The sequence below is a fragment of the Panthera uncia genome (assembly GCF_023721935.1).
Source record: "Panthera uncia isolate 11264 chromosome A3 unlocalized genomic scaffold, Puncia_PCG_1.0 HiC_scaffold_12, whole genome shotgun sequence".
NCBI classification, from domain to species: domain Eukaryota; kingdom Metazoa; phylum Chordata; class Mammalia; order Carnivora; family Felidae; genus Panthera; species Panthera uncia.
In genome coordinates, this window is record NW_026057579.1 from 3,637,106 (window position 1) to 3,649,690 (window position 12,585).

Genomic DNA, 12,585 nt, shown 5'->3' on the forward strand with positions numbered 1-12,585 from the left:
CACACATGCCTCCCGGCATAGATGGTCCTGACTTTACAGTGGTTCGACTTCACGTTTTTGCGACTTTATCATGGTGCAGAAGTGGTACTCAGTAGAAACTGTACCTAGAATTTTGGACTTTGATCATTTCCCAGGCTAACAATATGCAGTATGATCCTCTCTTGGTCCTTTTGGGCAGCGCCGCCAGCCACAGCTCCCAGTCCCAGCCCCGCGATCACCAAGGTGAACAACAAATACACTCACGGCCATGCTGTACCCGTATAGCCCTTCCATTTTTTATGTTCAGTACCGTGTTCAAAGAGGTTTAACACTTGGTTATCAAATAGGCTTTGTGTTAGATGATTTTGCCCAACTGTAGGCTAAAGTGTGCTGAGCTCATATAAGGTAGGCTGGGCTAAGCCATGATGTTCTAGTTAGGTGCATTAGATGCATTTTGATTCACCATATTGTCAACTTATGATGGGCTTACAGGGACATGACCCCATCGTAATGGAAGATCTGTGTGTGACATTCACATACACGTGTGAGGTGTCTTCGAGCCTTTACACAGTTCCTCCTGAGCAGCCCATCCTCCTCCTCATTTCCAGCCTCTGGGCTCTTCTTAAAACAAAAAAATTTTAATGTTTATTCATTTTTGAGAGGGACAGAGCATGAGCAGGGGAGGAGCAGAGAGAGAGGGAGACACGGAATGCAAAGCAGGCTCCTGGATTCGAGTTGTCAGCACAGAGCCTGATGCGGGACTCGAACTCATGAATCGTTAAGATCATGACCTGAACTGATGTCAGATGCTTAACTGACTGAACCACTCAGGAGCCCCCCAGACTTGAGACTCTTAATGAGTGCCACCCCCAACCACCTAGTACGCGTTCAATGTTGGGCACCGCACACCAGTAGGTCCAGGGACCACAGGGGAGACCACTGGTTGCTCAAGTTGAGAGCTGATGCCTGTCAGTCAAAGACCACCCGGAACCCACTTAGAGTCAACGATGCCAGGTTTATGATTTGCCACAAGAGAGGGATTGCATTTCAGGGGGCTGGGGGCCACGTCAACAGGAGGGAGTTAGGGAAAGATAATCTGTTCTGGAGACCTGGGTGAGTCATGGGATGGTCTTGGCAAGGGTGGGTCAGATTTTCTCAACTAGAGAGTTGCTTCCAGGGTGTTATCTGTGAGGGAGCGAGTGTTAGGAGTTTACACCGGGACGCTCTGTGGCGTGCATGCTCTGGATGGATGCAGTAAAAGGGTTATGTGAGTCGTAGGGCACTGCATTTTGGGAAGTTGTGGTTTCTGTTTCAGTTCCTGGTTCTCCCCCACAGCCTGGCTGGTGGCAGAGCAGTTTTTCACTTTTTTTTTTTTAATTTTAAAAAAATATTTTATTTTTGAAGGAGAGAGAGACTGAGCGTGAGGAGGGAGGGGCAGAGAGAGAGAGAGAGAGACACACACACAGAATCCGAAGCAGGCTCCAGGCTCCGAGCTGTCAGCATAGAGCCCGACGCGGAGCTTGAACTCAATAACCGGTGAGATCATGACCTGAGCGGAAGTCAGACGCTTAACTGACTGAGCCACTCAGGCGCCCCGTCAGTTTTTTACTCTTTATCAAGGAGAGAGCGGGGCAAGAGAGAGAGATGGGGGAATGCTAGGCTGTGTCCCCCGCCAGCCGTGAGAGGGGGAGCTGTGTGTTGTAGTGCCGGTGGAGACTGCCAGGGACGTGTCTCCGATTCAGGGCCTCCTGCCTGGCCTCGGACAAATTTCTGTGGAATTCCCATCTGTGTGTGTTTTGCCTCACTTTTGATCTAGATTAGAAGTCATACTCTTCTGTTTGTATAAGAGGAAAAGGAAATGCAGGCCATGCGTCTGGTTCTTAGGGCACAACTGGCCTGTAATCAAGTCCCCCACTTGCTCTGCAGGGTCACCTGATGTTAACGAAAACAGAGACTGTCACAGGAGTGCTTGAACGCTGGCAGAGCCAGCCGAATTCTGTGGGAATCCTGGGGGGACAGGGGAGGGGGGGGAGGGCAGGGAGGGGCACACCCCGAGGGGAGAGTGGCTTTGATTTTGTTTCCAGTCCTCTAGGCTAATCCAGGGTTAGGATTAAGAGTCCAAATTCCTTCCTTATTCTTGGAGTCAATGACTCTCTTTATGAAATATGCTGATTGAGCCCTTTGTTTCGGCTGGTACTGCAGAAAGAAGTAGAATTATGTCATTACTAGTTAGAACCTTAGCCAATTTCTCTTGCAAAAAAAAAAAAAAAGAAAGAAAGAAAGAAAGAAAGAAAAGAAAGGGAAAAAGTTTGAAAATCAATCTCCAGAATGTCTCCAGTGTGACTTTGTACTCCTTGCAAGAGACCTTCTTCTGGGACTCTAAGTTTAGCAATTACAGTAATAAAGTGATGATCTTTATCACTCTTAAGTGAGTCAAGATTATTGACCAAGAAGAGAATGGCTGGGTCAGGATGTGGTGAAGAGAAGTATGTGCTTGCTGGATAGTGGCTGTCCATGTTCTCCAGGCTGGAGATGACCCCTCCCTCAGCAGGTGAGAGGACTGACCCTCGGCAGCTGACAGGGTCTTATGTGTGAGTGAGCGAGTGTTAGGAGTTTACACTGGGGTGTCACTAGTGTAAACTGGAGGGGAGACTGTAGAGTATAAGGTATAGTTGTTTCCTGGGGCTGCTGTGACGGAGCACCACAGACTGGGTGACTTACAACAGCAGAAATGTATCCTTTCACAGTTCTGGAAGCTGGATGCCCGAAAGGTGCGTGCTGAAAAGATGCCCGCTCTCATGGAGCTGGGAGTCAAGCCAGTTAGAGCCAAACAACAAGAACTCCATCTCCACCCCATTTACACCACAACCACATGATCTCATATAACAGGGAGTCCAGATGGGGAGGAAAGGTTCAGACCAATTTCACTGGGACCCCAACTCCATTTCCCTTGGCTCTGCTTGTAGCCAGGAGGCTTTTCCCTTATACTCTCTTCTCTCATTGTCAAAAACATGGCTCCCAGCAGCAACTGTGATGACGTATTTCCTCCCATTCAGTGCAAAAGAGAGACCTTTCCAACCATATCCTAAGAAAGCCCTTCCCTCCACCCTGCCTCAGACAATCTCTGGATATGTATTGGCAGAGTCAAGGGGCAGAAAGGAGGCCAGGTGCGTTTGGGAGTATCACGAGCAGTGGTCCAGGAGGTCGGCAGGGGCCAGACCACTCAAGACTCTAGGGATTTGGAGTTACATTCTAAGATCCAGCTGCCTTAAGAACACCATGACTGTGATTGAACATGGAGTGTGTTGAATTTCCACATGGCCAAGTAACCGCAGAGATATGTCCTGTGGACAGACTCCAAACCACCTAAAACCAGCACTGGAGTGAGAAAGACCCCCTTAGAGGGCAGTGTTCTCACCTCCAGCATTCAAGACCCAGCCCTCAAGCCAAGTCTGCCACCCCCTACTGGCCAAAGGCGGGAATGAAGGAAATAGTACGGTAACTGATCTTGACCCATAGGACTTGGTAGGGGTGAGGAACAAACTTTCTGTGATAGAACTTGGCAGCTTGGGTATGGAGGACAGATGCATCTGAGATGCAGAGATCTTTGTCTTCAGAAACATGTCTGACGACTCAGCCAGCTAGAAGGGGAAGGAAGGTGGACCATTGTGCAAGTGTCACAGTGTGACTGTTGTGAATCCTCACGTAAGTAAGCAAGTGGACATACCATACAGCCTGTTTTCACCCTAAAAAATATGTCTAATGGATAAAGAAGATGTGGGACATACACACAATGGAATACTACTCGGCGATGAAAAAGAATGAAATCTTGCCATTTCCAACAGCGCGGATGGAACTAGAGGGTATTATGCTAAGTGAAGTAAGTCAGAGAAAGACCGATATCATATAATTTCACTCATATGTGGAATTTGGGAAACTCAACACATGAACATAGAGCAGGAAGGGAAGGAAAAACAAGATAAAAACAGAGAGAGGCAAATCATAAGAGACTCAAATACAGAGAAGAAACAGGGCTGCTGGAGACGTGTTGGGTTGGGGGATGGGCTAAATGGATGACGGGCATTAAGGAGGACACTTTGGGGGATGATCTAGGTGTTGTATGTAAGAGATGAATCACTGGGTTCTACTTCTGAAGCCAAGACTACACTGTATGTTAACTAACTTGAATTTAAGTTAAAAAAAAAAAAAAAAAGTCTAAAGAGCTTCCTGGAGATAACCAGATTGCTAAAAAGTAATCATTTGAAGGTGTTCAGATTCAGAAAATTCCACCAGCCCAAACCCAATTTTCACCAAGTCATATTGTCTCGTTTGTAAGTCAGCAGACATTTCCGTGGCTTTGCCGATGCTGGATTTTGTGGGGGATCCTCCTGGTGACAGTGTATACGGCAGGACGTGGCCTACATTTCCCACTAGAACTCCTCTGCTAAGAACCACTTTAAGTGCTAACTTCACGAACTGGTCCTGACCCTTCCACTGGTCTCTCTCCCCCCACCTCTGACCTTGGCGAGCATGCAGTGCCATGCTCGTTGGACTTCAATGCTGTTTCTACCATTGTCGAAGGTACCCCCTTGTGATATAAGTGAAGATCTTAGTATGAGTTGTGTCTTAGGCTGGGATCACCTGTTTGAAAATGACACCCAAAAGAGGTTGAGCAAAGGAGGACTGAAGGGACACAGGGCGGTCTGATAATACCCACAGACTGGAAGCCAGATCCCGTGAGGCACCAGAATCCTAAACAGGAAACTAGAAATGGCAGTTTTAAAAACATGGCCATGAAATCCTTTAAAACTTCTCAATTTGCCGCAGCTCGACTCAGTGAGGACTCACTGGCCCATGTGCGCTTCCCTTGACCCAATGGCTGCTGGTGACTACTTCAACCAACAGAGTATGGCAGAGGTGACCCTATGTGACTTGTGAGGCTGGGTCATAATGGCCATGCACACCTTGTTTTCTGGAACACTGAAACCAGGAACTCTGAGCCACGATGTCGGAAGTCTGATTATTCTGAGGCCACCGTACTCTGAGGAAGTTGAGCCACACGAAGAGCCCAAGGATGGCTGTTCTGGTCATCATCAGTCTTCGTTTCCCAGCCTGGGCCAGACATGTGAGTGAGTGAATGACCCTTCAGGTAACTGGAGCCCTGGCCCTGGCGGCCTCCTGACTGAGGGAGGTTGCAGACATTGTGGAGCAAATATAAACCGTCCCCCTGTGCTCTGAATTCCTGACCCACAGAATCCATGAGCATAATACCACAATGGGATATTTTATACAACAGTAATAACCAGAACACAGAATTAGGCTCCCCCTGGAGTGCCCATGGTCTTTCGTTTCCTCTCTTTCCATGTCAGCATCATTGTTCTCTCTGTAGATAGATGCCTCTCCTTTGTGCTCATAAGCCAATGTGGTCATCCTACGTCTTGCTTTACATCACTCCTTCATTCAGACACTCAAGATTCCGGGTCTTAATTCCAAACACTGAGAAATGGGATCCCCCTGTCGCCACACATGATTACAGTGTTTGCAACATCTAGGCTCTATGGATCACCTGTCTCTGTGGATTTGTGCATACATTTGCTATATACCGACATCCTCTTCTGCTGCTTTTATTTTCAGAGCATGCATCCCTCTTTGAAATGATGTACTTTCCTTGTTTTCATGTGCATTATCTTCTCACTTGCTGAAACGGAAGCTTCATGAAGCCAGGATCTCTGTCAATCTTGTCAACCATTGTATCCTAAGCAACTAAAACAGTGCGTGCAACAGAATAGATGTTCAGGAATATTATGCTGCTTATAAAAACCTGTAGATTTTCATAGGTACGTGGTAAAAGTCATGAAAGTCCACCTTTCCATCCCTGCAGTGTGAGCTTGGTAAAAGCTGAGGCAGTGGCTGGTGGAAAGTGACCCAATCAAGTCTGGCTTCTTCATGGCCCTTCTTGGGGCACATACTTAGATTCCCAGTAAACCCATCAAGTTTATTATGAACTCTGCAGTGATATTTTGTTTTAGGGGCACCTGGGTGGCTCAGTCAGTTAAGTGTCCGACCCTTGGTTTTGGCTCAGGTCATGATCTCACAATTCGTGAGTTCAAGCCCCGCATCAGGCTTCTCAATGATAGTGTGGAGCCTGCCTAGGATTTTCTCTCTCCCTCTCTCTGCCCCTCCCCTGCGTGCACACTCTCTCTTACTCTCAGAATGAATAAACTTAAAAAAAAAAAATGAAAGTAAGATGATTTTTAAAAGTTATCCAAAAACTTAGCTAACTTTCCATCCCTCCTGAGTCAGTGATCCAGCTGGCTGGTCTTTCATCTCTTGCTGGTGGCTGTTGACTGCTAGAAGTCCAAGACAGGTAGGTGGGCTACTTGTGGCATAGCTCTACATTCGGGCCTCTATCTCCTTCCAAACGAGGGTCTGGTGGGTGTGCAGATGTGAGGACTAGGGGCCTTCTTTGATTCAGGAATAGGAACTCTCATACACTGTTGCAGACAGAAAGCAGTATAATCTCTATGGAGGAAAAATTGGCATCAGAGATACAAAGGGAAAAATACAAAAGACAAATGCATATGGCTGCAATACTTTTAATAGCAAAGGATCGGAAACAACCCAAATCTCAATCAAGGGTGACTGGTTGAATAAACAACGGTATGTATGACTTCATAATGGAGCATTGGATAGGAGAACATTCTATCTGGTTCTATGGAATGATATTCAATATATTGTTAAGGGAGGGGGGAAGCAAGACCAAGGAAAGTGTGAAATAGTGTGCTATCATTTATCATTTGTATGTGTGTATAATTTTTTTTAATGCAAGGGTGAAATGGGAAAAAAATTACTATCTAAGGGAGAAGGAAGAAATAGGTGGAGGGCAATGGGTTGGAATACAGACTTCTCTCACTGTAGCTCATTCTGTGGATTTGGCTTTGGAGCCATATAAATAATTTACATAATTATAAAAAAATTAAAATGAAAATAGCAATCTCTAAAAATTTAAGTAAAACAAAGTGAATACTCATAACCCTGATTCAGGTTTAGGACATAACTACTATTCTAAGTTATTTTAAAATAGTAATTTGAACATGTCTAATGGCATAAACCCTACGGACAAAAAGAATTGCAAAAGAAAATTTTTAACTTTTCCACAATTATTTTTTATAACTTGTCACTGTTATTCTGAAGATTTAAAACAATATGTAATTATTTTGGTGGTTTTGAGAAAGAGGTTTTCAGAATGAGTCAAAGAAGAACAGATGTGAGATCAGGAAGGCTACAGTAAAAACCCTGTAGTCCTGAGTTGGATTGGAAGTGTCATTATAAACTCGTGTAGTTAAAAAAACAAATGAACCCAAAACTCATAGTAACATATTTCCTAGTTCTGTCCACCAACACCAAGCCACTATCAATGAGCACTCCTAACACCCAGATTTTGGTCTCTAATTATTATTTCCCACTAAGAGGAACCGGGGATCTCTGGGAACCACTGGATGACTTCAGGGCTAAGGCATAAAATACACAAGATGAGCTTGAAATATCTTGTCATATGAGATAACTACGAAACTATCGGAGACACTGGGGTCGTCTTGATATATGGCTGGATCACTAAACTGGCAACACACTTCCTCTGGCTCCATCTCATACCAAGGCAAATACAAAGATATTTAAAATAAATGTCTGATGAAACGTCACCTAGATTAATGTGTATTTGGATACTGAAATCTCCTCACAGTTCAGCTGGCTTTTAAGTTTTAAGTTGAATGGTCTCCTCCACCCCATCCCATGCTCCAGCCAGTGTTTTCTTTCTTCAGTTACCTGGAGGGCACTGCCCCTTGGCTCTTACATCAGAAGTACAAGGCCCTGCGGGGCGCCTGGGTGGCTTAGTTGGTGAAGCGTCCAACTCTTGGTTTCTGCTCAGGTCATGATCTCAAACTTGTGGGATTGAGCCCCACGTCGGGTTCCATGCCGACAGCGCCAAGCCTGCTTGGCATTCTCTCTCCCTCCCTCTCTCTCTCTCTCTCTCTCTCTGCCCCTCCCCCACACATGCACTCTCTCAAATAATAAATAACTTTTTAAAAATTAAAAAACAAGAAGAAGAAACAGAAGGCCCTGGGATCAAAGTAAACGCAAACATTTTCTTAAACTCACCGTGGCCAGATGTTGCCTTACCAGTCTCTCATCTGGCCAAGCAAAATTTCTATTGGTGGAGCTATCCCAAGGTCACCTCCATGTTTTTTCTTCTTCATTCATCCCAGTGGGTCTAGCCTAGACAAGAAGAGAGCCAGGTATCCCTTCCTAGAAGGAACTGGGCTAACTCGTGTTCAGGAACAGCCAGGTGGGCACGTAGGAGCAACAGACTTTATTTCTTCTGTTATAATACCAGGTTATGTTCTGAGATACGAGTTCTCAAAAGGGAATTACTTCAGGCAGAACTTATGCTTTAATGTTGGTTCCTTGGTCTAGGAGAATCTGCACAGGGGTTCCAGGCCCTGCCACGGGTTTCTGATGAGAAGCCTGGCAGGCATGTCACAGAAGGGAATGCAGACAAGAACAATACGCCGGGCTGTGGCAGGAGACCCAGTCCCTATGCCCACACGTGCAGGGGCATGATCCGGCCCTCAGCATGCTAGAGGCTTGACTACAACAATGCAGAGGGCTGACAGTCATCTCAGACACATATCATAAGCTTTTCCCTCCCCAGCTGGTTCAAACTCACAAAGCCATTCACCCAGCATTTTGAAAAACCGCCCATTTCCCTGTAAAAAAGACTTGAGAAGGTTAGTGCATAATCTACAGGAAGAGCTTAAAGCAGAAAGAAAACGGTGATGGCAGCAGTCTGGGTCCCGTGGCTGCCCTTCTGTGCCACTCCATGGAGGAGTGTGCGCGGTGCCCTAGAAACCTGGGGGCACAGGCAGGTGGGCAGGTGGGCAGGGACAGGGCAGGGACAGGGCAGGGGCAGGGCAGGGTGGGGAGAGAGGTCTGTCGCAGTCAGGGCCCACAGCTGAATCTCTGAGGAAGAGAGATGAGCCCAGATCTCTGCACCGCAGTGATCCCACAGCTGCCTTAGAAGTCATAAGGGGACACAAAGATGGTGACCTTGGACACATGGTTGGCCTGGAAGGAGCGGTCCAGGTATTCTGACATGTCGACGTCCACCTCTAGCGTCTGAGGCCCCTCCAGAGTCTGGACGAGGATCAGCTCCCCTGTCTGCCGGTCTGAGCGCTGCATCACAAAGTGGCCTCGGCTGTTCCCACCCACGATCCCAAACCGCAGGCTGTTGGGTCCGGGTCGGCCGGGGGCTGAGGCCGTAGCCATGCGGAAGAGCGTGATGGGCGTCTTCAGGTTGGAGGGCAGAGAAAGGTAATGGAAGGAGATGGTCTTGGGCAAGTGACGGCAAGGTCTGCTCTCCATGGGGCAGGGGTTTCGCTCACACTGGCTGGAACGGAGAGGCAAAGTGGAGGGAGTCAGCCTTGGCGAAACTCAAGAAGGGCTGCCCTGACCTGGCTTGCCTGCCCCACTGCCTTCTGGCGGAGGCCAGCAGAATGACCTTCCCCAGCCACCAGCTCCTCACCACAGGTGCTCAGAGCCACAGGCAAAGGAGCATGGGTGGTGTCAGGTGTGGCCAGGGCACAGGTGCTCCCCTGACCCACTTGTGTGTGGATGTGCATGTATATTTATATATGCTGTTACTATAGTTTTCACAGAAAACTAAAGCTGGGGAAGATTAACTAGTGATGGTCCTGGTATTCAAACCAGGTGCCCCTTCTACATGTGCCGAGACCTCTCTCAGTAATGGTGGGACCCCGGCAGGTAGCTGCCAACACTGGAATGTGGCGCTCTATATGGGGCGAACTTTCCAAACACCCAGTGTTTACTCTTAAAGAGGGAACCCTGTCTCTCTTAACAATTTGGAATCAGGATCTTGTGGAAGTGCTTCTGAAATTTCTCTACCTTACCCAACATAAAAGACAGATGCAATTCAGTGACCCATATAATCACAGTTATGCAGGTTGAATACGGTATCTGGCTGTTAAGCAGGGCTGTCCCCGAAGGCTACGACATACAGTCCCTTCACTACGTGACTTCTGAGGAAGATCGTGATGCCTTCGGGCTCAGGAAGTAACTGCCACTCTTTAGTGCCACTGACTTTCTCAATGCTTCTATTCTGTCTGCTACAGTGCAAAAAGCAATTCAGGCATCTGAGCTTGTGAAGTCAATTCACTCTAAAGACAATGCTAAGGCTCTTGTGATCTCCGTTTCAGAAGAAAATACATGCACTCTGTGATAGTTGTAGTTATTCTCCTGAAAGGCCTGTCTCTCACCTTTTGAAAACAAAAACTACTACGTGCTGAGATTCCTGAAAATCAAAGTTCCTAATCTCAGAGGAAGAGCAGATTAATATAATGCAGAGTGACTGGAACCTACCAGTTACCAGTCATGTGAACACGAGAAAACGATCTTCTCCCAAATCTGTGTAATATGTCTCTGCCTCCTGGTAATGTGACCACAGTGGTCTTCCCTCCAGCGGCCCCCACCCCCAAAAGTGCTGCAGCAGGGTGGCTAGAATTCAGTCATCCTCCGTGTCAGCAGGGAGCACTTGGAACTGTACCCTTATCAGGGCAAATTGGGTTCTTGCTGCACAGAGCAGCAAGGCACTAAATGCAACCACCGAAGGGAAACGGAAGCTCAGAGAAGCCAGACTCCCAGCTCCCGCCTTCCATCTTTCCTTGGATATAACTGTACCTTTTCCTAAGAACTGAGGCAGAATCTGGCCCACCCACCCTGGGAGGCCTGGCTGAGGGACGTATGCGCCCGGCCGTGGGTGGCCCTGGCTATACTCACAACGGAGACGTCTTCACGTAGCTCACGTTGCCGCTGCCCTCGGGGCACTCCGGGCTGACGCACTGGAAGCCTCCACCGGTGTTGATGCACATGGTTCCCCGGGGACACACGTGCTGGGGGCTCACACACTCATCGACGTCTGAAATAAGGGACACCCCAGGGAGGGTGAAAATCCCGATGTCCCTTCTGTCACAAGACCACATGAAAAACCTCAACAGGCACTGGAATGTGGTGAGCTTTCTAAATACCTAAAACTTATTTTTCAAATTAGGAAACCGTGTCATCCTTAGCTATTTGAAATCCAGCTCTCGTGGAAGTGTTGGAGAACCCTGCTGGGGAGCTCCCCTCCCCGGGATCCTGTCCTTCCTCAGGGTAGACCCATCACAGACGTGCTAGAAGCACAGGAGCATTACCAGTCACAGGTCACAACACTTCTCTCAGATCTGCCTCCTCCTCAGCCTGAGCGCCCCAGAGTCTCCCCTCGATGGCTATTATCAGGCCCTTTAGGAGCCAAATCTTCCGGAAAGCCTTTCTACTCCGCTCACCTCACCCCAAATGCAGATGTCCTCACTCTCCTTACAGGAAGTCTCTGCTGTTGCCTTCACCCCAGCTGGAAGCTGTTTCTTCCCAATCTGCACAATCCTACCTGGGCCTGCCTTCTTGAGTACTTGTGGGATGGATGGATGGATGGATGGATGGAGGGAAGGAGGGATGGATGAATGGGGGATGGATAGAGGGAGGGAGGGATGGATGAACAGATGGAGGGATAGATGGCTGGAGGGAGGGAGGGATGGATGGTTGGTTGGGGGATGGATGGATGGAGGTGTCTTCTCCTTCCCCAGTCCCAGGTTACTCACTCCTCTGATCCCTGCAGAGCCCCTAGTGGGGCTCCCACCAGGATGTCACTGGAGAGCCACCTCTTCCCTCACATTGCACTTCAGGCCATGGAGACGCCCTCTGCCTTCTCTCCTGCTCCTTCTCCCCCAGTGGCTAAGAGCTGCTGTTCGAGACCAGCCAGGCTCTCTCTTGAGCCCTGCAGCCACCTGCCTCTGCAGCAGCATCACTCACCCTCACAGCTCTTCCCGTCGGCCATGGTCCGGTACCCGCTGGGGCAGGCACAGCGGTAGGAACCCGGGGTGTTCACACAGGTGTGCATGCAGAGCCGGGGGCGTCCCTCCTGCCCGTAGAGCTCGCATTCATTCACATCTGGGGACAGAAGTGCCCAGTATGAGCAGGAGCCATGTGGTGAACACCCACCAACCATGACCCAGGATGGCCACACCTCAATTCCTGGAGGGGATGGCCACTGTGGCTAAGTGGCTGGGCCTGGTGGGATAGGGAAAGCCCGTCCCCAGCAGAGCATCCAGAAGAAGAGCAGGTGTGCTCCCCTTCCTCCCCAGCCAAGGGCCCACAGGGCCAAAGGGAGGGGTGAGAGGGACCTACGTGGTAGACCCTAGATGGGTTCCTCTAAGGCTGAAGACTAACAGAATGGACCCTGCAGAGGCTGGCAGATCGGGCCGGCAGCCCAGACTATTGGCTTGGATCACAGCCCCACCTCAACTGGCCTCATCTTTGGGCATGGAGTAAGAGGCTCTCATTTCTGCTGCTGTAAAATGAGGTAGTTGGCACCAACCGGCCAATTCTCAGGTTTGGGCCTGCTTAGTTTGAGTGGTTCTTAGAAGGCACTTTGGTATTAGGAGAGGTTAGCTGCAGTGGCTGGGTCTGTAAAGCTAAGTGGAGAGGGGACCAGGGAAT

General features: G+C 48.6%; 1 protein-coding gene across 1 annotated transcript in view; it reads right to left on the reverse strand.

Annotated features, from left to right (window-relative positions):
• Positions 1–8,264: 8,264 nt before the first annotated feature.
• The window catches only part of FBLN7 (fibulin 7), a 31,319-nt gene continuing 26,998 nt past the window's right edge, over positions 8,265–12,585 (reverse strand). The window contains exons 8-10 of the mRNA XM_049652712.1: positions 11,899–12,036; positions 10,831–10,969; positions 8,265–9,424 (exon numbers count right to left, since the gene is read on the reverse strand). Of these exons, the coding sequence (XP_049508669.1) occupies positions 9,052–9,424; positions 10,831–10,969; positions 11,899–12,036 (650 nt within the window). The 3' untranslated portion in view covers positions 8,265–9,051. The remainder of the gene's footprint in view (positions 9,425–10,830; positions 10,970–11,898; positions 12,037–12,585) is intronic.